The sequence below is a fragment of the Chanos chanos genome, chromosome 3 (genome assembly GCF_902362185.1).
Source record: "Chanos chanos chromosome 3, fChaCha1.1, whole genome shotgun sequence".
NCBI lineage: Eukaryota > Metazoa > Chordata > Actinopteri > Gonorynchiformes > Chanidae > Chanos > Chanos chanos.
Genome location: NC_044497.1, coordinates 35,350,621 through 35,376,227, shown reverse-complemented (window position 1 = coordinate 35,376,227; position 25,607 = coordinate 35,350,621). Strand labels below are relative to the sequence as shown.

Sequence of the window (25,607 nt, the reverse complement as noted above, 5' to 3'; positions counted from 1 at the left end):
GACATAGGTGCTCATTCATCATAACTGAATAACTGTATAGGACCTATTTCACCAATTTTTGTATTTTCCTTATTTTCTCCTCTGTCTACAAGTCAAACTTTGCAGTGAGCTGTAGATGTCTGATGTGATAATGGTGATGGTGATAAAATGATGCTGATTATGATTCACAGAGAAATGCTCATGGGGAACATAAACATGTATTTTTGTAAAAACCATCACAACTTCCTTGGACAGTGATTTGTCAGTTTCCAAAGCTCCACACCAAGAATGTGACAATGAAATCCAAATAAAATAATGTTATTGATTCTATTAGATATAGAGTCTACTTGATCACTCCATTTGCATTCCTCATGACAGCTATATATCAATAATGAAATCTTGCTTCCAGGTGAATTTAAGATATTATTATTACTGATAAACTTAGCTGATATGTTTAAGTGCTAGTTTTAGTGTAATATCTTAAAATGAGACATTATCTGACAATAACATCCGAGCGTTCCTCCTGGAATTCCTCATGCAGTAGTTTTCTGACACATTAAATGCATTCACACTGCCACTGATGTATGTATTAAATCCATTTTTTCCGAAACAGTAGTGCAGGGATTTTATCAGGCCCTTTTCTGCTTCTGTGCTTACATAATAAAACTGTGTTTGGGAAAGATTTACTCTAAATCTGACAAAGCCAGAAACCATGCCTAGTAATAAGCCAGATAAACTATTCATGGGGGGAGAGAGAGAGAGAGAGAGCGAGAGAGAGTAGTAAATATGACCCCTTTTTGGAACAGACTGAGGTAAGGTGGGCTACCGCGTGCTATCACACTGGCAGAATGTAGGTCACCCACTGCAGAGCGTCACGTGTTCCCCGCGCGTATAAACAATGGAGTGATAAAGGTGGGCGCGGACGCGCTGGACTGCTGCAGCAGCATCTGCACGGCTTGCGAGGGTAGCCCCGGTTCCAACAACAACGCACACGCGCGCACACGCACACAAACCGCTGCATTATTTGAGTGAGTGTATCGACCGAGAGAAGGAATATCATGGAAATAGATTAGTAAAGATGTATAGGCATATCCATGCCCTACGTGACCCAAATACAGCATCTGACTACAGGTGAGGGGGAAAAACATCTGGAATATATACTGTATCCTCATTATTCTGCAAACGAACAAGATCTGACAATAGGAGAACACGACTGTCCTCAAGCACTCTTGTTTAAATCTTGCATGGCTAATTTTTGAATGACTGCGCAATTGCCTTTGACACGCCCATCTGACAAGTATCAGCTTTGTTCACAGTTAACAGTAACGGCTATAACCTAGCTATTAAAACTTCGCTTCTGGAACCGGCACTTTAAAAAGCCTAAAAGGCTAACCTTCTCATAATGTACACTTTCCATTTCGAATGTTTGGTAAGGAGGGGGTGGGGGATTGGAGAAGCCCCCATCGAATTCTTTTGTGCATATTAGTTTGTATGCACAATTGGGAATTACCTCAGCAGTGCTGCTCAACAATAGAAGGAAAGGGCCATTTAAGTCTCTTTGAACGCTGTAAAAACAGAGCCCGTTAAAAGGGCACGAAACACATCACATGCCACTTCAAAGACACCACCTCACATCCTGTCGGCTGGAGGGGAGTGAGCCGTTCCATGACTGTTGTCAGTAATCAATCAAGTGAGCCAGCTAATCAACTACGAGTATAATCTGAACAAAGTTGGTACTTTGCCCACATTATTATAGCATTATAGTAAGCACTGAAATAATATTTCAATAACCTCAAAACCCTTGAAATCGCACAAGACAGCACGTTGTGTTCAAAATATGAATGATTCAATGAAAACTATGTAGAGTTAATAGTGAATAGAGGCTTAAAATAATTTACAAGGTTATTGCAGAAGATGAATGAACTTAATATTTTTGTGGTAACTGCTGGGTTAACATTTTCCAAGTTGATACTTCTTACCTTCAAATAGTCGTTTTCCGACCTAAGTTCTTCAATTTCCCTAACAAGTTCCTCTTGCATGCCATCTGTGAACTCCTCGGTCAGGTCGGAAAACGCCAAGGATGTGCTCGCGGGCATCCGGCTGTCGAGGGAGGTGAGAGATCTCTCGTCACCCGGGGAGATGCTCCCCTCTCCGGTCTCCAATCCCAGTGAGACTCTGTCTTTCTCCAAATTGGGTTTAGGATTTTGGTTAGTCCTTCCACTTTTGTCTGAAAACCCATATGCATGACCACTGGTCGGTTTGTCTCCGTCTGCCCCACCACGGCTGCTGGTTTCAGTGTCACTACTTAACGCGTCCGTTGAAAGTTTATTTTCATCCGAGGCGCAGTCGGAGAGCTCAGAGCTACTATCAGTCGGGGACAGCTTTCCCGCAGCACACCCTGAATCTTTGCTCAGGTCGTCTGATCCAATACTAGCGTCTGATACTTTCCTCCGACTAATTTTGGTCGCTTTGCTGCCGCTCTTCTGTGAACCAGCTGAAGAAGGCGAAGCTTTTCCCGTCAGTTTTCCCTTCTCAGATCTCGTCTCTTTGCCAGTGCTAGGGCTGCGCTTAGACATTCGACTCCCCAAGTGTATGGAGCCCGGTTTTACACTTAGTGTTGGTGTACCAATACCTCCCCGGATCTTTGTGAGTGACCACCCAGGGACATCTTTAGGCCTGGCGGGTGATGGTGCTCGGTTAATCTTTTTCTTCTCGTTAACTTGCGGTGGCGGCACCACCGGCTGCTGCTCGAACTGGTGCGGCGGTTGGGGCTGCATCTGCCCGCTTTCCGCACCCTGACTGCCGTTTTCCATTTTGTGCCGGAGTCTCTTTTCCTTGGACAAGACAAAATGGGTCGAAGAATTTGTGTCAACCTTTGTCTTTGTCATTCATTCCGTTTAGAAATCAGCCTTTAAGCAGAATGGAAATCCCTATTTCAAGAAGTTGAGCGCGTACGAAAAACTGCAGACGCGACAGCTCAAGCGGTCTTAAATAGTCCTGAATTTTAAAGGGCAGGAAAACCCGTCTCGAATCCAGTGTAGAAAACGTAGGGAGGTTGTATTCGCTCTACTTTCTATTTGAGTGTTTATTTTCCTCAGTTTGTAGATGCTTTCCTCTAAGTAGTTGTAAATTGGTCTCCTATCTTTTTCGCCGCTGCTCAGCATTGGCAGAGAGGTGTAATGAACAGTGGTCTTGGAGGGACTGTTTTTCCCCGCCCAGATAGCGGCTCTGTCCGTGACGAATCGTAGTCTGGAATCATCGTACATGCTAACGAAGCTCTACTGCCACCAGCGTGGTCCAGAGGTAATGCTGAAGGATATGACAAGAGGTACCCTACCAACGTAATTTTAAGTTACTACATACATTTGTGATCACGCACACACACACACACACACTCTCTCTCTCTCTCTCTCTCTCTCTCTCACACACACACACACACACACAAACAGATTTCAGAGTCTCTCAAGATCACTTTAGCAGTGAACTCATAAACTGTTACAGCAGAAGAAGGGAGAGGCCTCTGTCAGCTCAGGTGTTCTCTAGCGCTCATGGAACCCCATTACACAAACCCTGCTTAGAGCTAGTTTTGAACAAAAGTGTTCAAACTAATTAACCATATCAGAAAGACATGTTCTGCCATATTTTCACAGTTATATAGGATTGAAGGTGATCAGGCTATCTATCTATCTATCTATCTATCTATCTATCTATCTATCTATCTATCTATCTATCTATCTATCTACAGACATGTCTTGCCAGATCCAGATTTTGTCCAATCCCCTCCATATAAGCATCCATCCATCCTTCTCTTAGACTATCTGTTTATATGTCAGGCTGGTGGTTGTCACTTTTCATGCCTCTGTATTGCTTTATCATCCGCTCATGTATCAATCGCAATCCACTCATCCATTTGATTGTCACTCCTTTAAGTTGAGCAGTCTTGTAGATCGCGCCATCTGTTTGGCTGGATAAAATGCAAACAAAGCATTGTACTCTCTGCCAGGGTAGCTTCCCTGGCACAAGCTGCATGGAGAGAGTGTCTGTGCTCTCACTGGTACATTTTCATATAAAATAAACTATAATGTAATACAGATCAGTGCTTTAAGCTTATTATGATAAAAGACCAGTTGTCATATGTAAGTGGTGTGTTTTTGATGAGCTATCATATTTCTCAGATTTTTCATTTTCTTTTACCTTTCAGTGTTTAGATATACACATTATTCATTTAATTTAATTTAGATTTGCAGTCAAAACCTGATTGTGTTGAACATTATGTATTTAGATTGAAAATGCTGTAAATATGATACTTAGCCTTTTTACTGACTTGCATTACTTCATACATTCACTCACTGTCCATACAAGGGTTTCAGAGAAACATGTTTGGATTATCAGTAGCCTTGGCACTCTTGAGCTCACAGACAGAACCAATAGGGAGACAGAGAGAGAGAGAGAGGGGGGGGGGGTCCTACTACTGGAAGATATCAGATGTCATCCTCATTCATGATGACCTTAATTACAGTAAAACAGTGTTTGGGGTTTTCATTTCAGCCCATCTTGGCTTAAATTACAGCAGTAATAACAGAAACTACACTGTACCACGGTCTCTGTAGGGGACATATTGCACTCTAATTGATTGTCTGTAGCCAAACTTCCTGGTTTCCAGGGTGGATTCATATTTCATTGCCACCAGTGTGTTGTGGTCTCACACTGGGCAAAGCTACTGGTAATATGTTCAAAGCAAATTAGATAGACAAAATCCACTGATTTGACACACATTCATTTAAATGTGGAAGATTTGTGACTAAAAGGATTATCATCTAAATGTTTTAAGCGTATGCTGGCATGTAATATCAATAAAAAAATAGACCATTTGCTCAAATGTTCAATTTGCTTATAAAATTACTTATCATTTTATTTTAATATCAAATTATGTATTTTCCCTCTGCACTGGTCTGTACTTTCAAAACATTTTCAAACTTTTTTTTTTCCAAGATGTTTCAAGTCTCAAGTCAACTATTACTGAAATCCTCTCATGCCATCTGGTGGCTACTTTGGGTAATTCCACAATGGTTATTGGTCATTAACCCCTCATGACGAAGGGGTTGAAGGAGTGGTTGCATAATGTCAACCAAATCATAATTAATATTTGCAAGCATTGGCTATGTCATGCATTATGCATTTATGTTCACAATTTCAATCATCCTAGAGTGAAATTCTTAATACCAATGTAACTCTATGAAATAAATCAATAAATGAAATAAATCAGTTGAAGATTACAAGCTTCTTTTTTGGAAAGCTGAAAAGACTTTTTCCGTATGAGAAGACAAAGAAATTCAGTGGAAACCTGTGGTAATCTGTGTAATTACCGTGATTAATGCTGAATGAATGGGTTTCTTCTCATCTCTGAGCTCATTCCAGCAACCTCGTTCTTGCTGTGAACTGTTTGAGCAACGTCCCAATAACAATGGTTGATAATTATGCTCAGATGGTGTATAAAACATTTATCCATGTTGAGGCTATTGTTAAAGAACTCTGTAGGTCCTTGCTTTGGGATTGGTGAGAGCTGTTTTTTGTTGTTAATGTTGTCTTGTTTTTGTTTTTTTTAGGGGGGGGGGGCTTGATTAGAGAGAGTGAGAGAGAGACAGAGAGTGAGAGGGGAGGGGAAGACGTTAGAGGGGAGGGATAGGGGACACATTCTTGTTTCATTACATTAATTGTAGCAAACTCATGAGGCTCATGAGTTCTCTGCTTTTTCTGTGTGTAAACCCCCACCCCACTTCCATCCCAACACACACACACACACACACACACACACACACACACACACACACACACACACCATTTTATCCAGAAAAGAGCATACCTCTAAACATTACACACCCACACTCAGTCAAGCAGGCAAACCTAATAGTACTCTGAGTGCTTCTTTATGAAGGATTCACTGTGGCTCAGTCTGCTATCACTGTGCTACCTTAAGCCTCTCTAATGGCTGATGAGGGTATCAGTGACTGTTGTCTCCATTATTTATGACGAGGATAATAATGGAAGATTAAACTTATCTCTCATCAATAATGCAACAGCATGGTGATGGCATTCAGTAATTTTAATAGCAGTGTAAAAGATACTGTGTAGTCATAGCACATACCGACAAAAAGAGCAATTAATAATGTTCTCTAAGCTAGTCCATATTTTAACATGTTCATTATGTTTGTGCAGTAATTGAAGCAACTGAAATACCTTCAAGATTATGTAGTCTATGGTAACCCCTGAGTTCTCACAAGCCTCTTGCTGTGTTTTTATACTTACCACAGAATTTTAATGATTCACATGAGGGGTATTTTTAAGGAATAACTACATGACTGAAAATAATAGTATTTAAGTTGCATACAGTTAAAATGCCTGCAATGTGAAGAAAGTCAATGCAGTGAGATCAGAGTACTTTTTAGTATGTGGTCAAACAGTTTTGTCATTGGATTAAAAACTGAAGTTGAACGAGTGATTGAAGTGAGGACTAAAGATGTTATTGTTTCGACAAGTGTAAGCATGTGTTTTTTTCTGAGATACATCAAGCTTTCTGAGAGGCACAAATAATTTGAAATCGGGAAAAATACCAGAAGAAGCAAAAACGATTCTGTTGTTTTCTTCAAGCAAATCTGAATTCAGAAGTTCTTTAAATTGTGTGACCCGCCTTAGTCTTCCTTTAAAAATGCAAAGATCCAGCTCAGTCTAGAAGAATCCTTTTTCTTTTAAGTGTTGTGCTTAAGCTATCTTTAAAAATGCGAAACTTCATAGATGACAGTATTGTTAATGAGTATGGCGAGATGGCATGATTGACTCCAAGTTTTTGTACCTCAGCATACTAAGTTCTCTCAGATCTATCTTGACGTTTGTGTTCTCAGCTCAGGCGACCCATTTCTATGAATCTGATTAGCCACCTTTTATGTCAGTCAAATCCGCCCCTGTCATTCAACTTCCGTCTCTGTGTCAGCTCTCTGGTAGTCTGTTAGTAGATCCAGATTTCAGCGTTCATTTGGGTGAGCTAAAGCATAGCTTGGATTCTGACTTCTACAGGTAACTAAATAGTTATGGAGTATTTTCATTTTCATACATGAAAATCTGTCAAGTTGTAATTCTTCACGAACCAGTGAAAGACACTTCCTAACTCAGTATCAGCCGCTTACATAGCAAGTTAGCTATTAGCTTGGCTAATGTCGTTAGCTTGTAAGCATCATGCTTACTGCCTTGGCAGCATCGTTGTCTGAGGCAGACAGATTAATGTTCCATTGCTTGCAAACTGCCACTGTGCTATATTGCTCCTACCTTAATCCGACCCTGAAGCGCTATGTGTTTCTCTGGTGCTGTGTTTTTGGATGCGTAAATAGTTGAGCAATTACTAAGTGGCTCGCTAGTATTAGTCAGCTAACCTATCTTTACTTATAAATCTAATTTAAGATGTCCTAAGTGTGCCAGCTAGCTGAACACTTAGCATATTACTACCGTAGACCTCTATTATGAAAACGGACATTTAGAACAAACAGAGCCTTTAACTGTTCCTCTTTAAAAAACCGTACATTTCGCCACCTCCTTTGTTGAACAGCGATCAGTAGTCCAAAAAGAATGACATCATATTTAGTTTTCTTGGACTTCTAGTGTTTAATTTAGAACCATGTAAGTGGTTAATTATGATGTTTTGCATCTGTGCTTCAAAGAGTTAATCATTTTCTCCCTTTGCTACAGTTTCTTGATAGCTTTCCAACCGGCTAAATAACTGTACCTGTCTACTTACCTTAGTGTGTGGTCAAATGTCAGGCCATTGAGTCGTTTGGATCATTTTTTAGCCTCAGTCACCGGTGGTGTTTTGAAAATCAAGTCCGAAGCAATCTTTCAAGTTTTCATTTACTTAGTCTGCTGTGTTTGAAAACTAAATGGGCCGTCGTGCTCGGAAGAGTGAGCTGCGTAATGGCATTGCAGTTTTATGAACTCTATAAACAATCGTCAACTTGTATTAAACCGTTAGTCCTTGCTATCTTCGTTACTTTGTACTATGTTCCTTAGTTTTATATTTCGAGAGCAAAAGGGATATGCGTGGACAGGACACAGATACTTTTGTGAAGTCAGTTACTCAGAACCAACTCCAAAGGTTACATAATATCTTATAAACTTAAAAGACTAATTTTAAACTCTCTTTAAAATTTTAAGCAAGTTACCATGCTTTTGTTAGTTTTATGCTCCCTTCCCCATTTTTTTTGTTTGTTTTTTAAATCATGACCAGGGGATCACCCTAAAACTAATCTAGTAGTTGGAAACAGCTTCACATCAGGGCAGGTAGCATCTCTATTCAGATATAGCATCTCAGTGTTCATTGTGTTGTTTACCCTTTGTCACATGGAGTAGTTATTTTGTTTCTGTAAGCATGTTGTAATTACCTATAAACTTTATTAAGCATTATAGGGTCTGGTTGATTGCCAACCTCTCTGTCACCTTTTGACCATTTGTTGTCTGTAGTTACAGTTGTGTTGTGTGTAGTTGCAGTTGTGTAAATGGAGTATCAGATCAGAATATGTTATTATTTAGTGGCTGGAGGATGGCTGCATCTTCTGCACTGACTGTACTGACAATTCGTAGTTGTAGAAAGGATATTTATTTGTAGACTCAAAATCATACAGTTGTCGTACATCATTATGTTTTACACAGTGAAATTGCATCCCCCAAGGCTAAAGTCCTAATGTCCAAATAGTTAATTTTAGTTAATCCAGCCTCTTGCTCAACATAGTTTTTTTTTTATATTTATGTGTCCCTACCTTATGACAGTAGTCAGCTTGATGTTTCCATTGGTGTAAAGGGGGGGGGGGGGGGGGGGGGGGGTGGGGGACACAAAGCAAGTGAATTGTTAATATATGAAGAGACATGGAGCTCAGATGAGTCAGAGCAGTAGGTCAGTTACACAATGGTGCTGAGGTAAAGGAACACATTAGTGGGCCTTAATGCCTCTCAGAGTGAGTTTCGGGACTGGGTGCATTCCTGTTGGCATCGCTGTCACCTTTTGCTGTTGGAGAGTTTGCTTGTTTTGGGCTTTCAGACTACGCCTTATTATTGAGCTGATTCATACAAAGCTCAAGGTTGGGTGGGTGTGTGTGTGTGTGTGTGTGTGTGTGTGTCTGTGTCTGCTAACTCGATTAATGCAGTGTCACCGGTTTATCAATAATGAATGAGGAAGCATGGTTGTATGAAGGATAATTTCATAATGCCACAACGGGTTTTGATGAGTTTTGATGAGAACATGATTTAACACAGAGGTTTTTTGAAAAGTTAGATCATGGACATCTGAAAAACTGAGAACAGGTGTGACTTTGACCTGGCAATGTATTGTTCACTGAGGCTTGTCTGACCTTGTGCGTAATCACCACTGTTTGCCTTGGTCCTGTTTACTGTTGAGTCCTTGAAGTGTGTGGACCTTCATGTAACCTGTGAGGCAAAGGTCTTCATGGTTTCTCTCAGTCTTACTACTGCTCTCATGTTCTGTACCTCATTGAAAAACAGTAACTGGATTTTCTGACAGTTGAATCCACTGGGTTGGTTTCATTGGCTGGCCAGTTTGTTGTGTATTTCTTCCTCACATTAGCTGACATCTGTGGCATGGGAAGTGCTCCATCACATGAACACAGTCATGATGGAAACATCCTCTAGAGCGACTGATACACAAACACACACACACACACACACACACAAATGCATGTTTTCATTCTCACCCTCCGACCTCATTCGCTGTATCTCTCTTCCCCCGCTGCCTCTCCTCCCATCACACACAATCACTGAGTACACAAAATCCCACACACATGACGTCTGATTCAAACTTTACCAAAGTCCCTTTGGATGCCCTGGGTGTGTACTTGACCCCATTAATTCTCATATTTCTCTTTTATCTTTTCACCATCCCAGCCAGTCAAACGGCATTTTATTCTAATGAGATGTGCTGACATCTCTACGGACTCTGTAGACAGCGCAAGATCTGCATATTAGTGAGTCTAGACCCAGCGTGTAAGGTTACTAAGCGACTAGCCAGGGTATCCTCTCGTCATTGTTTCTTTTTCGATCTCTAATTAGTGCTCTGAACTCTGGTCAGAGATCATACGCAGAGATCATACTCACACTCAGAGATCAGAAGGGATTGAAGGAACACAGCAGTGCGAAGGGTAATGTCTTGCTTTTCTTGTGTATCTCTGTTTAAATGTGTATGTAGACGAGTCCTAAGTGTGATAAAGGATTAAAATGCAAGGTTGATGACTTCAGTTGCAGAAGTATGACAAAGTGATTTCCTTACGGTTGAATTACAGGACATGGAATGGAGTACTTTAGGCATGCCAAGTTACATTGCATGCTCTTTCAGTTTGACTCTTGACACCTTTGGCTTTACATTTTTTATTTGAAATAGATTTTAAATATTGGCCTAAATTTAATAATTATTGTTTAAGGAGAGTCAAGACTGCTATTTTTGGTTGTTTCATCATCTCCTTTAATTTAACTGAGCTTTACAATGTAACAGCATTTTGACTGACAAACATTTATTTCTAGTCAGTTGGTTATTTTTATCAAGTACTCTCAGTCTCTTAAAATGTCATTGTACATTTGTGTAAGACTGAAATGGTTGTTATAGATCATTTAAGCTGTGTGTTTTTGCTTTGCCTTGGAATTTCACCTCGGTGCACTTGGTCCATTCGTCAGACAGCGTGGCCTGGAGATAATGTACTGAGAACAGTAGAGGGTCTGTAGGCCTTGACAGTAGACCTGACCTGTTCTTCTTCATGATATGTTTTCTCTTAGATTTGCTTTAGCCTTGTTGTCTCTGTGACCCTGTGTTTAATGACCCCAGACCACCAGTTTGTCTTCTTTCCATGTGTGTTCAAGATAACACAGTGACTGGTGCCATGCCACATCTTTACCAAACAGTTGGTGTACATTACAGAGCGTACCGAATAGCATGGTGCTCTTTAAAGAGACAGTGAACATAGCAGAGCGGACCGAATAGCATGGTGCTCTTTAAAGAGACAGTGAACATAGCAGAGCGGACCGAATAGCATGGTGCTCTTTAAAGAGACAGCTGCTGCCTGTTTTTCACGGGGAGGAACGCGAGGACCAAAGTTTAGATCAAGGAGTCTGTGAGGAAACTCTCGTCGGCCTATTGAACCCTAGGACATCGATGTAATTATGTGACCACGACCTTTGATCCTGATCTCTATCAATTGGCCTGTCTTACACAAAGACAAACCTGCTTCCAGGAATCATATGATGGGAATCATACGAAACCTATTAGGTTGTTAAAAGACCTCTGAGACAGTGGGATTTCCTCCGTGAAATGTGTGTGTGTGTGTGTGTTTTTTTCTCTCTCTAAAGAAATTGAGAAACACACATTCTTTCAAAGGGTCTTTGCGTTGTTTGACGTGCTGTGTTCAAGTGATCAGCAAAAGTAGTCTTGGCAAGACACTGATCTTTGTAGCTGCTCTGGCTTGCCACAGGGCGTATTTTATATTCATAACTAGGCCTTGTGATGTCGCTTACATCAGCAGTGAACAGGGAAAAAAATCTTTTGGGTCAGCAGTGCTATCTTCCTATGCTTGTTTGTATGTGATTTTTAGAAAAAAGGGGTCTGTATTCTGCTCCCTGTGAGGTGTCATACAGACAGAATGTGTCAGAACAGTCTGTAACATTCCTGTTAAGCAAATGAAAGATAAGCCTTATCACAAAAAATGATGGTAATATGTTGTTATGCAACATACCATCAGGATCTGACCCACTCTTTGCAGAACAGGGGGTATTAGACTGTTAGCTGTACCCGGTTGAACAGTATCATGGTTAATCTTCACTAACTCTCCCATTGGTCACCGTTGTGACCCCATTGCCCTTTACTTTCCGCCTTTACAAAAAACATATGCAGACCTCAGAGTTCTCAGCAGAATAAAGGATCGGTAGTCAATGTTCTCCAGGGTATGGTTTCAGGAACAGTTGAGAGTCATTGAACACCTGCCAGGCTGTACCAGGTTTTTGCTTAAAGAGGAAATACAGCTTCTCTCCATTCACTTCCTGTATCCAAGGACTGGCTTCTCCTACCCTTTTCCTAATCTCAACCCTTCAGAACAAAACGTAATAAGTGTCCTCAGATCAGTGATTTGGTTATTAGTGTGGGACATGTATTACACTATTTTAGTATAAAAGTGAGTGAATAGGTAATGAATGAGGAAAGAGACATAAAACAACATCACATAAACAAGACTTGAGAAACGATGAGTCATTTTGAGGATGTGTTTTTTTCCAGGAGTTTGTGAGCCCATCTGTCTGAAAGAAGAGTTTTTGGGCTGTTAGTTGTTTGAACAGTGACATGTACTACATGTTCACGGTAGGTGGCTGTAGTGTGGACTTCCACCCTTAATACTTTGTCGGTTTGTTTTGGCATCCGTCTGTCTTTGGAAGTTCATTCAACAAGGCAAGCAGTAGCTAAACCTTACCACTGATATTTCTCTGTCTCATTGATGTTTTCGTCATGAATATTTACCAATGCCAGCAGTTCAAAAATGTTGTTCCGGAAGACATCCAAGAACCTAGGCCCTATTGCTCAATAGTTGTTGGTAAGCTGTTGCTAGAGTACCACAAAAGGAAAGCATTGGTTGTACAGATAATGAGAGTACAGAATGCTCGGCTTCCACTTTGGAACTTGTCTTGAATATGACAAGTATTTAACTCCTGTAATGAATTTACACCTTTAAGCATGTTCTTTAATCAACTACGCCCAATGGGCAGGACTATTGGAAAGCATTAGGCATGAAACTTGATGAGTATATTGTAGGCAGTCCTTTGTTGGCTGAGAAAACGGGAGATTGTGCACACAGACAGGTCGATAGAGAGAGAGAAAGAGAGAGAGTGAGTATCTTTCACCCACTGTCTGCTTCACCTGCCTTGTTAATACAGTGTTTCCTGAAGTCTCACATTCCAAACTGTGGGTGGAGTCTGATGCATGCGGCTTCTCTTCCTGTTTTGTGTCTGTCAGAATGTGGTCTCTCTCCTCAAATTTAGGAAATTGTTCATATGCAGTTAGTATTTGTTTTGCTTGTGTCATATCGGAATTGAGAAGGTGCCAGATTTAGTTACTGCAGTATGTAAATGGTGTAGGACTTTTGTAGAAGTTCTTCGTTTCGGTCATGAAGAAAAGCGGCGCTTGTCTGCATTTGATAGTTGTGTGTATGTTCATCGTGAGTGTTTACCCATCTCTAAATTCATAACACTTGACTGCAATCTTGTTGACATCCATAACTTTTTCCATATTTTCACTGGTATGTCTGACATTGATCTTCCCTGTGTCTCTCTTTGTTCTCAGGTTTTCTGGCTTTGCCACTGGTAGAGAAGACCCAAGTTTTTGTGACACAGCTGCTACGGGACAATGTTTTAGGATCTCCCCGGCTAAGAGAAAGGGACTGTCTTTGGAGTCTGTACAATGAACAATGACGACGAGTTCTTTGACGCCGTCACAGGTGAGTGGGTGGGGCTTAGATGTAAACATAGTATATACACAAGTCTCATAGTTTCGAAGATGCAAAAAGTTCTTCAGCCAGTTGGAGGCTTCAGTAATTGGTTGACACGAAAAGCAGCGAAACTTTGGCCCCCCGCAGGGCTCATTTTGGGAGCCTTGTTATAAACCTAAAGGTCCAGCATATGCTTTGAGGTTTGTTCTCACTGATTGGTCTTGACAGAGGACAGCATTTTTCTGGGGAGGGGTAGGGAGGACTGGGCACTGGGGTGAAAACTGCATCACATTTCAGGAGACTCAGTAAAATGTCGACTGTTATCCTGTTTCTAGTATGTAGGCTTTATTCAGATAGAAACAGGACATATAGCATTCTCACTGTCACACCAGTTAAAGAAATGTAATGCCATTTTCTCTACACCTACCACTTTTTAAACAGGAACTGTTCTTAATTTGGTCCTTCTTCTCTTTGCTAATATAATAAATTGCGTGAAGTTCCTTCAGAGGTATCCCACAAGGAATGAGTAATATTGCTTCAAGAGAAAGAACCCAGCAAGGTCGAGTTTTAGGTCTCCAACTGTCAGTATTGCACCGCCTTACCCTGAATTTCTCAAGGTAAAAACTGACTGGCCTCCAACTCTGAGTCCCCATCATTTTGAATTAGTCTGGACATGGTTGGTTTACCATTACTGCTTCTAAGCCAAACACACATATGAGAATTCAGTGTCATCTAACCTGCTGATTGTTTCAATAATGCAGCAGTGCATTCATCCACTGTGATGGCTGGTGTCAGCACGTCATAGAGAGAAAGAGATGAAGAGATGATGAATTAATAAAAACTCTGATCTGAGCTCCAGTTACCATGGATACATAGCACCAGCAAGCTCTTTGAATCGTTGGACTGGAATGAAGTTTGAAAGGTCTTAGAGGACCTCTGACAAGGCAGAGAAAGCAGAGGATTAGACAGTTATGTGTACTTTGATGATTTATTGACCCCCCCCCCCCCAGTCATACTGATTGTCCTTACTCTTTGGGCAGTAAATGCCTTTGGTACGTGTTTTGTCTGCAGATGTGTGGGTTTAGTTGGCATCAGAGTTGTCTGTTATTATCCCTCTCTCTTGGGGAGGAGCATCATAAAGTAATATGTAGTCGTATATTACTACAGAGTGAAGTAATATAAGGACCGGCAAAGGTAATGGCAAGCTCATATTATGAAACTGATAATGGGACTTAAACAGGTTTAACCTCTGGAGGTATTTGCGTCTTCACGTGTCCGCTGCATGCATTACGTACACATGGCTTTATCTGTGTGTTGATTTTGGATGTTTAGTGCATACGTGTGTGCATACCTGTGTGTTTGTATACAGTCTTATCTTGATTTGAGTTGTGATTTGTGTGTGTGTGTGTGTGTGTGTGTGTGTGTGTGTGTGTGTGTGTGCGTGCGTGCGCGCATGCGTGGTGTAGGCTTGGAATCAGACGAGTCTTGTGAAGGCACGTCGGAGGCCAGTTTTAAAGATGCCGTAGTGTTTGATGGCTCTGAGAAGAACAATGGTTCCGTGCCACAGGAGAACGGAATCACGAAACGCAGGTAAGGTCAGATTCCAGACGTGTCCTCTGAGCCCTCCCACTCTCCCTCTTTCTTACTCTCTAACTCTCTCTCATTCAGTGTCTCTCTCCAACTTCTTTTATCTCTCTAAGGCTCACCTGTTTACCCAGACCCAGTGAGATAGTCTATACAATCCTGCACTAACTGAATTTTTGCGACTGTATCTGAGCTGATGATCATGATGGAAGTAGGGTTTCATTTTCGGCTGCTCAGTTTTTTATTTTCTCTGAATTGTGGCCTGTGATGATCATTGGACGGTTGATGAATATTTTAACTGTCACATTCATTAAATGTCCCTGCCACGGCCTGGGCTATGTTTGACATTCTATACATCAAAAGCTTTTTTTTTTTTTAAGCATGTTTTATGGAACATATGGACTACATTTTGGAACATGTGTTACATATGATGTGTTAGCAAAAGTATGAGCTAGTTTATCAGGATGAACTGTTCAAATATGCTGGGAATGAATGGTGTGTCAGAAGTACTTTATTGTAACTCAGAAACCAAGTCAGGAATCCCTAGTACCGGCAGGGGCTTTTACACTCAGAGTGAAGATATATCTGTGTGTGTGTGTTTGTGTGCTAAGGATGTGTGTTTGTGCTTAAATCCTGATAGAACGAAGCTGCCTGCTCCAATGTTCTCAAGAAATGACTTCAGTGTGTGGAGCATCCTGAAGAAATGTATTGGGCTGGTGAGAAAGAGATCAGACAAATCCAAGTCTTTACTGATGTGCTGTGTTTGATCAACTGTAGTGTTTTATGAGCCCAGTTTTCCCTGTGGACTTCAGTGGTACTGCACTGATGCATTAATATATTATTTTATGTAGTTAATTAGAAATTAATTTAGCTGCTGTTCTAGCGCCACCATCTGGACAGTCGTTAAATGTGTTAAGTGGTATTAACTGGAAACCCACAAGTTTGTCTGTCGTTGTGGTGGAAACAGGAGCTGTCCAAGATCACCATGCCCATCGTGTTTAATGAGCCTCTCAGCTTCCTGCAGAGAATCTCTGAGTACATGGAACACACATACCTCATACACAGAGCCTGTTCTCAGACCGACTCTATAGAGCGCATGAAGGTAAGAACACACACACACACTTCAAACACACAACCTACAGTCAGACAGGGTCCATATAGGCAACATATAACCACAGTCTGACCACAGTAAGACACCCACACGCATGCATGTCTCCACAGTTTACTTCATTGTATTATCTATAGATAATCTAGCCATTGTTTTGTAGTGCTGAAGAACAGAGACTCATTCTTGTTCACATGCAGGAAAGGACTCCGTCATGTGTCCTGCTCTCTGTCTCACTCTAAAATGAGCTGTTTTTTTCCTATCTTTCCGTCTCTGACCATCTCTCAGGCTGTAGCAGCATTTGCAGTCTCTGCAGTAGCGTCGCAGTGGGACAGAACTGGAAAGCCTTTTAATCCACTGTTAGGAGAGACCTATGAACTTACACGGTATGATCCAACACACACACACACACACACACAGGTCACCTGCAATATGTAAACTCCCCAGCATTGCTAACAAAACAACACATGCTTTTACAGCATTTATAAACAAGGAAATGTTGCACACTCTTCTCCAATGTCAGTTTCTCTGCTTCATTTGACTCACACACCAGCAACAGTTTATTATCATCATCATCATCATCATAAAATGTGCTTGCTTTTCATTCAGAAAGCTTGTCTGCAAATGACAAAGGTGCAGAGAGAAAGGCCCAAAGTTACTCATCTCATGATTTTGGGATTGTAAAAGTATACTGGCATCCCTGCTTTTGTCAAACTGGCAAATAACCAAATCTTTGATTGTCAGACAGGGTTTCAGTAGCAGAGGCTGTGATGGAATTGTGCCTTTTAGTTTTTATGTAATACGTTGTGAAAGGCCAGTGCCTTTTAGGATGTTATGTTTGTGTGTCTATCTGATTCTATCTTTAAAACGCACTCAGAATACAGTGAAGTGCTTTGTCTGAAATCTGAGCCTCCACCCTGTTAGCTAACAGAGTCACTTTGTCTTTGTTCACAAGCTTTTAAAACTGTCTGACAGTTCCACTGATTTACTGTACGTAAAAAGGCTAAAATGTAACAGTCACATGGCACTTCGTATCAGCGTGTGTTCAGTTTAGGGGGTTGAACTGTTCAGCTTTAAACTCTCAAGGGGGGTGTGCTGTCTATTTGGGCCTTTTTATTTGATAGATATGTTACTTCATTCATGTAATGAAACTCTCTGTTCTCTTCTCTTCTCTTCTCTTCTCTTCTCTTCTCTTCTCTTCTCTTCTCTTCTCTTCTCTTCTCTTCTCTTCTCTTCTCTTCTCTTCTCTTCTCTTCCTTTCACCCCTCTCTTCTCTCTGTGTGTCAGGAAGGACCAGGGTTTTAGACTTATCTCTGAGCAAGTGAGTCACCACCCGCCCATCAGTGCCTTCCACGCTGAGAGTCTGTCTGGAGACTTTGCATTTCATGGCTCCATCTACCCCAAACTGAAATTCTGGGGTAAGAGTGTGGAGGCGGAGCCCCGAGGAACCATCACGCTAGAGCTCCTCAAGTAAGTTTCTGTGTGTGTGTGTGTGTGTGTGTGTGTGTGTGTGTCTGCGTGTGTGTATTTTAGAGAGAGAGACTTGAAACAGACCATAGACCTTTATTGCCCTTTATTCACGCATGCTCCTTCAGTGGCCTTTACTGGCTTATTGTCACCTATTATTCTTCTACATCACACAGATTCAGTCATCGCAGAAATCAATAAAACAGAGTTTTCAACCTTTTTCCACATGCGCCGCGCCTCCTTTGTCTACATTTGAACATGCATGCCCCCCCCCCCCCCCCTTTTTCATTGTAATTGCCAGGTTTGCACCTAAAAATCTCCTAATCTTGCGCCTCCCTTGACAGGTCATGCCCCCCCCCCCCCGGGAGGGGGGACCCCACAGGTTGAAAACACGTGGTTTAGAGTGCTTAATACACAACGATATCTGAGACTACCCAGAGAACGAAAATAGAGAGGTTCTTTGAGAGACAGAGAGACATATTAAAAGAGAATGTTATATTTTTATGTATATTTTTTGCTTTGAAGGGTTTGCTCTCTGTAGTTGGCTGTAAACATTCATCAGCCCTTTGGCCAAGGGCAGCTAGTCACGCAGTGATTGTGCGTGTATAAATTTGTGTGTTTTTGAGCTTGATATGAGAGATCCTCCCTCTCCACTTCAGCCTGTGTTTGAGAGAGTCCATGTCAAGGCCTGTGATCAGTTCTAGATTGTGAGGTTGCTAGGTTACAATCTGATCATACGCTGACATCCTGTTTGTTCTGTCTGTCTGTCTCTCTCTCTCTCTCTATGTATGTCCCTCTCTCTGCGTCTGCTCCTTCAGTCACAAAGAGGCATACACTTGGTCCAACCCTATGTGCTGCGTACACAATGTCATCCTGGGTAAACTGTGGATTGAGCAGTATGGAACAGTAGAGATACTAAACCACAGGTAAATCCACCAGAGACAGACAGACTCATTCACTTCAGTCATGTATTTGCATTAACCTGAATATGTTAATTTGGGCTTTAGGAATAATGTTATATAAAGTGTTTGTTTGTGTGTGTGTGTTTATGACATATAACAATTTGAAATGTAAAAGTAGTTAGAGTTTGGATGATATTAAGGATGATGATGATGATGAAGACTATTCTGTCCTGTTACTCTGTGATTGATCAGTACTGGAGATAAGTGTGTGCTGAACTTCAAGCCCTGTGGGATTTTTGGAAAGGACTTACACAAAGTCGAGGGTTACATCCAGGACAAGAGGTATAACACTGACCGTCTGCCTGATCTTTAACAACGCTGTTCCCTGACCTTGACTTTACCTGTAACACCGATCCCTGCTCTTCAACCTACACAACACTGTTGCCTGACCTTGACTTTACCTGTAACACTGACCCCTGCTCTTCAACCTACACAACACTGTTCCCTGACCTTGACTTTACCTGTAACACCGATCCCTGCTCTTCAACCTGCACAACACTGTTCCCTGACCTTGACTTTACCTGTAACACTGACCCCTGCTCTTCAACACCATTCTCTGTCTTTTAACTTTGTCTATAACCTCTATCCCTGCTCGTCAACCCACCTAACAGCTCACAGTGGGGTTTTTTTCCCTTTGTACTTTGCCATAGTAGTTCTTTTGGTCCATTCACTTATGTTAGTAAACTGATAAAGCTTTGATGTGAGAAAGAGTTTGCTGTGGTCTGAAGGTCATTTACTCAACAGTGCTCACATTAGAAGCTTCCACTCACCTCTTAATTGTGCACTGATAGCTTTATTACTAAACAATCACTTGACCTCTGTGCCAGCACACACCTGCACCATGCACTGTGGGCTGGTTTCACACACTGACATGTTAACTTGCTTTGTCACTGTTTTAAATGACGCTTTGCAGTTGGCTGGACTGTCCTGGCCTGTAAATGATGTGTTGTCTTGTGCTCCCCCTTTGTGTTTGTATGATGGTGTGATCACCTGGCAGTAAGAAGAAAAGATGTGTGATCTACGGCAAGTGGACTGAATGTATGTGGAGCGTGGACCCTCACGATTATGACACCAACCGCAAGACGGAAAAGAAAGCAGCCCCAGACACTAAAAAACAGAAACAGGTGAGAGGGTGGTATGTGAGTCAAAGATTAGGGGTCATGGATGTGACTTAGGAGTCTCCATGGACGGCTGATCTCAGAGAACACAGCCAATTACATAAGGAACACTGATTTAGTGTTCGTTTCTTGGACAATTCAAATATAGAGCTGTGATTACTGATGGTTAGGATAGTGCATGCTATCAGAAGAAGCAGAAACGTATAGAGGAGAATTTGGTGGTGTTTGCTACTCTTCTTTTTTCATACCATACCTCAGATTACTTTTTCTCGAGCCCCTCTCACACACAAGATCCGGAACCTTGCCAGATTAACTTTTCCTCCAGTGCTAGCGGATAACCCATTTCACACTTGCACCCCATTCCTGAAAAATTACTGCGGCAAGCATATTTATACATGGCATGGAAATCCTGGAAAGGCAGAATGTGGAAGAAGACGCTCTGTTTTGAACAAAATGACAGGGGAACAAATCCTGTTAAGTCTCAATATGGTGACAATATTATTAATTAACGCATTTTGTAGACATCTGGTATTGTTGCATGTGATACTGGCCTCACAAAGACGTATTCATGACATTAGAAACACACTGGATGATAAATTGAGGGGAGGCAGAAAAGAATGCAGACTTGCTAGACTGAGAGCACAGAGATCAGTCATCAAAAACATCATCCTCTTATCCGGCAGTGTTATGCCTTTGTTCACACTTGAGTCTAACCGGAACTTTTCCAGACAAGTTACTTGGTCTGGTCCAGGAAAATTGCCGCATCATCTGGCTGGATCATTTATGGATAGTGCTGCATGTGTGAAAGGGGTCTCAGAAAAATTAAGCCTAGTGCTAGACAAAATTGTAGTCTGCTTATGGATTCTTCATAAAAAAAAATGCAGGTTAATTCCAGACTAGTTTTAAATATTCCCCAAAAAACAGCCCCATTAGACTCAGTGTGTCAGTGAAACTGTAATAACTTTAATAACTTTGTTTTTATTGATCTGTTGCAGTTTACCTTTCTGATGTGATCTAAGGTAAAGATAATAAGTGAGAGGTTAGCACAGTTCAGAAGGATGAATTAGACTCCGTAGACTAGACCAGTGCTAGAATAATACAATATTAAGCATAGAACTTTTCTCCTTTCCCATATGGTGTTCCTCTCTCAGTTTGATATGATTTGCTTAAAGACTTATATAAGACAGATCTATATATAAGTCCTTATGTCTAATATGTAGATTTAGATACTGGAGAAGGATGGCTGATTGTAATGTTTGGAGGGGTTTCTCAGAACAGCCATGAGTGTATGAGTGATCAGATTCAAATGTGCTTAGTGTGAAAAGACCAGTGTTTCTTGAGATGCTTCTGCCCTTTGTGTCTTAGCATCTGTTTATACAAGTGTTGTTGTGTGAGTATTTCTGTGTATTTTGTCACTGTGTGTATTGGAGCCCTGTCTCTGTGTTTCTGATAGCATTAGGTGTAAAGAGGGAGGTGAGACAGAAGACCAGCTGTCCATTTTGATTGTAGAGTATGTGTATGTTGGTGTGTTTCTGTGTTAGGGATTGATCTGTGTGTGTGTGTGTGTGTGTGTGTGTGTAGGAGGAGACAGTAGGTGGAGACACTGATGATGCTGATGATATACCAGAGGGACAGGAGACTGTATCAGTCATATCTGGGAGTACTCTACTTTGGAGAATATCATCTAGACCAGCTCATTCAGCCGAGGTAACTCACACTCCACAGATTCTATCATCCAAATAACACAGACAAATACTCTCTGTCTCTTTCTGCATCTCTGTCTTAATTGTTCTGTATAATAGATTTTTGTTGTGTGAACTCTCTGACAGATGTATAACTTCACAAACTTTGCCATTACGCTGAATGAGCTGGAGCCTGGCATGAAGGAAGTCCTGGCACCCACAGACTGTCGCCTCCGTCCCGACATCAGAGCCATGGAGAACGGCAATATGGGTAAATATCTCCTTCATTAAAACTTGCAAACAGAACAGTATCAACATCTGCTGCTCACAGTATCGAACAGTGCCATTACTTAGAATCCTTGGACTTTATATTGCTATGTGTGTTTGTGATATACGTCATTGTTCACTGTTTGATATCTACAGTCTAAGTTAGATTTCTCTTGACCATAAGATTGTGTTGCTGTGTAGTGCTGCATTAATCAAGTTACAGGCCATGTTTTGTTGCTGCTCAAAAAAAATTTAACAGGTAGACAGTTTCATTTCATTTTTCTTTGAACCCTATTCTTGCAATTCTGTTGTACATTTTCATTTTCACGAGGTATTTTTTGTTTGTCTTTTTATACGTGTCTGTATGTAGATGAAGCAAGCAGAGAGAAGGAGAGATTGGAGGAGAAGCAGAGAGCAGCTCGTAAGAAGAGGGGCAAAGACAATGCTGATTGGTCCACTAGGTATGGACTGAGCATGCCCAGAAAGCTGTCTTCACTTTTCTTTCCAGGCTTTAAAGTCTTTTTCCTGACAGTCTGATGCTGGCACTTAAATCTAGAATGTTCTGGAAAAATAAAACCTCATTGTTGCTTCTAAAACAAACGTCCAACTTTAACTGGCATATCTAAAAGTAACCTGGAAGTCAGTAGAGATATAGCTATTATATTTGTTAAAATACCTTTCTTTATAGAAAGATTTAGTTTTCAGAAGCTACATGATTTGACAGCTGTGTTTGCAGGTTAATGTAACTGAAAACTCCAGTTTTAGATTTTGATCTATTATTTTTATTAATCTCTGTTGAAAGATCACATGTGTCGTGAAATTCTACAACTTATTTGAACACAGTCCATATCTAATTTAACAGCATCTGAATCTTTTATTTTGTAATTTGATTTGTATTTGTATCTCTTCCAGGTGGTTTACTTCTGGAACAAACCCTTATACAGGAAACCAGGACTGGCTGTACACTGGCGGCTACTTTGATAGGAATTACACAGACTGTCCTGATATTTACTGATGGCCAAGGGCTTTGGTTTAGGAGTTCTGTCTTTGGTTCTCTCTCGTCATGACTCCCATCTGAAACGCGCCTGACATGGTTAGCGTTTTTCCACTAAGCACCGCGTCCTTCACAGCACACACTGATGTTGTCCAACTAGTGTTACTTCTCATCCCCTACCATTCCCAAACACAAGTAGGCTACACCAAACAATCTTCCATACCCTGGTGGATAGAGAGTCTTTTTTTATTAATAGTTCACTGCAAAAAAAACAGGGCTTTGTGTAGTGGTAGATCATTTTTTAAGGTGGGTAGGAGAGAACTGGGTAACTTTTTTTTGTTTTGTTTTTGACTGTTAGCCATAGTGTTTGCATTTGATGCACACTCATTCACACGGTTTTTACTATAAAGAGAGATTTATTCTTTCTTCCTTTTGGACCTCGAGAGTCTCCTCCTGAGTCATAACCCTCCCTTCTTCTCTTTCTTTCCTTCTACTTTGTGTTAATTTTTTTCATCTGTAGATTAAACGAGGCCCTATTACCTGAGGTGTTTTTACCAACATAGTGAACAGTGACAGTCCACAGGTGTCTGCTGTGTCTAAGAAATCCAGTATTTCATCTTATACATCACACACATTACTGTAAAGCACAGTCAGTTTCACAGCTAAAACCACTTATAGTGGATGTTTCACTTGTGGTGGAACTAGAATGAGTAAACTTCCAATATTAAGCTGATTATTGTTAATTTAAGGAACGATTATAAAAAAACAATGTCGGTTGGTTATAGTGAACCGAACGTGTGTACATGTTTGTGGTGACAACCTTTGTGTATGAATGTATGCCAGTGGTCATTTGTGCAGAAACTAAAGCCATATAACATATTTAAACTACAGGTACAGTGTGTCACCCTTGGATGATTTGGAGGTCATTTCAAAGTAGAAATTCATGAGTTCACATGCCCCCCCCCCCTTTTTTTTATGGAAAAATCATGACTCAGCATCTTCTAATAGCACTAAGAAGCATTACACTTACATGATTATGTCTTTGGTAACCATAATATTTCTTTTTCTTTTGAAAAGACATTTTGTCAAATAATAGTAATAATAATACAGTTAATCTGCATTGTAAAGGTGACCCATCTTTATTTCTATGAATTTACATGGTCAGAGTTTGACTCTGTTGAACATAGATCACCACCTTATTTTAATGTAAATGTGTTTACCCACAATCAGTTAATATTATATGTATTTATTTCTCTGCACTCATACTCTGACTGAGTCCATTTCACACTTAAGGATTTCACTTTGGGTACGTCTTTAGCCGTGTTCAGTCCATTGTGCTACACATCTGTGTAAAATAGCATACATTCCAAATTTTGTTTTGTTTTGATGTTAACCACTCGACAACTGTGTGAGAATTTCAGCATACCCATCATTACATGCTACAGTTGTAGTTTAGCTGACTCCAAATGTAAGCAGCCACACACTGTGTTAATTAGCATACTCCAAACGCAAGGAGACACACACTGTGCATTTGAGAGGACAACAGAAATCTATGCAACTCACGAATAGCTCAAATCCTGATTTATTTCATTATGTCACGACGTTTATCATGAGTGTGCACGATCGCAAGTCCACCTTAATTCATGATTAACTATTCCTGTCTTTGTGGGCAGCTTATTTTCATGTAAAGAAAAAAGCACAGAATTTCCTCTTTATCATTAATTAACCCCACCCCCATCCCCACACCTTTCTGTACCACGACCCCCACACCACCACCTCCATCACTACTGTCGTTTTAGTGAATTTGTGTCTGATATTTTTATTTTAGATCTAAAAATGTCTTTGTTGAATGAAATGCCTTTGATACTGAGGGAATCTAGCTATGAAGTGTGCACTGCTTAATGAAAGCAGTAGCACAGTGATGCTAGATTTTTTTTCTATTGTTTCAGTGCCTCAATTTGAATATGCCAGTAAGTCACTAACATTTGGGCTCTTTTGTTTTTGTAGATTTGTTACTTGCCTTCATTCACTTGAAAGGCTGTTTAAAAATTCAGTGGAGAGTATTTCTCAAATTCATTTGTTTTGCTAACCCCTTGTTTATATATTTTCAGCAGTAAATACCAATAAAAACATTGACATTTTCATAAACGCCATGATGGGCAGAACACCCTGCTTTTGGTTGCACCTATATTTGTTCAAGCTGTTTCATAAAAATGTAAATTTTATTGTCTGAGACCTAGCAATATAAAACTAATGTACCATCATTGACAGAAATCTTATGAGGGTTCATGTGAAATGATTGCATAAAATATCCTATGTTTAGTATTTTACCATTTTCCTTGACTGTATGTCTCAGCTGTTAATGTAAAAATGTGTGCTTTTTAATGTTCTCAATGTTGCACATCTGTTTTAGTAATCACAAGCACATAGCGCATTATTTTGTGCGATGATTTATTTTTATAGTATTTAAATACTTTTTTGGTGAGAAAATTATGGAAAGTATTTTATTTTGAGGTGGGATTCAGATGTCTAAAACATTTGGTGTTCAAACTCACTGGATACCATTCTGGCCTGGTGGAGCTCTACTAATAAAGATCTTAATTTTAGTTAAGATTTTTCAGTGTCTTGTTTTGCCTTGTAAATAGCACATTAACTAACTTACACATTTTTTGTAGTCTACTCAAACCTCTTATTTTTGGTACATCACACACAGTAATAATAATCAGTAGTGAAACTAAGGGGAACACGCCCCTTGAGATGCAGCCTAATTTTTTTTTTTTTTTTTTTTTTATTGAAACTACTCCTGGGCTAGGTGGTTTGTCAAATAAATGACATTCATTTCAATACAGTCCTTAGTGTGTTAAGATGGCCTTATCTCGAACTGATATTTTTTACATGTAAAAACACATTAAATGCAGATTAAAAAGAAAAAAATGTC

At 40.5% G+C, this 25,607-nt stretch overlaps 2 protein-coding genes across 2 annotated transcripts in view; one reads left to right on the top strand and one right to left on the bottom strand.

Annotated features, from left to right (window-relative positions):
• Window positions 1–2,110, bottom strand: part of mtcl2 (microtubule crosslinking factor 2) — a 35,218-nt gene extending 33,108 nt beyond the window's left edge. Inside the window, exon 1 of the mRNA XM_030769041.1 lies at window positions 1,959–2,110. Within this exon, the coding sequence (XP_030624901.1) occupies window positions 1,959–2,075 (117 nt within the window). The 5' untranslated portion in view covers window positions 2,076–2,110. The remainder of the gene's footprint in view (window positions 1–1,958) is intronic.
• A 4,854-nt stretch (window positions 2,111–6,964) lies between these two features.
• On the top strand, window positions 6,965–25,275 carry osbpl2b (oxysterol binding protein-like 2b). Its single transcript, XM_030768646.1, has 14 exons — window positions 6,965–7,050; window positions 13,346–13,499; window positions 14,957–15,080; window positions 15,715–15,790; window positions 16,042–16,176; window positions 16,468–16,565; window positions 17,467–17,649; window positions 18,465–18,572; window positions 18,801–18,890; window positions 19,606–19,732; window positions 21,308–21,433; window positions 21,556–21,679; window positions 22,046–22,136; window positions 22,588–25,275. The coding sequence occupies exons 2-14, from the start codon at window positions 13,463–13,465 to the stop codon at window positions 22,688–22,690; spliced, it is 1,422 nt and encodes a 473-aa protein (XP_030624506.1). The 5' UTR covers window positions 6,965–7,050; window positions 13,346–13,462; the 3' UTR covers window positions 22,691–25,275.
• Window positions 25,276–25,607: the final 332 nt, after the last annotated feature.

Bases quoted from the DNA above. Each gene is read 5' to 3' on its own strand.
- osbpl2b (XM_030768646.1), top strand. From the start codon at position 13,463: ATGAACAATGACGACGAGTTCTTTGACGCCGTCACAG. The intron at 16,566-17,466 runs GTATGATCCAAC...TCTGTGTGTCAG, and splicing joins GAGACCTATGAACTTACACG to GAAGGACCAGGGTTTTAGAC. The intron at 21,680-22,045 runs GTAAATATCTCC...GTCTGTATGTAG, and splicing joins CATGGAGAACGGCAATATGG to ATGAAGCAAGCAGAGAGAAG.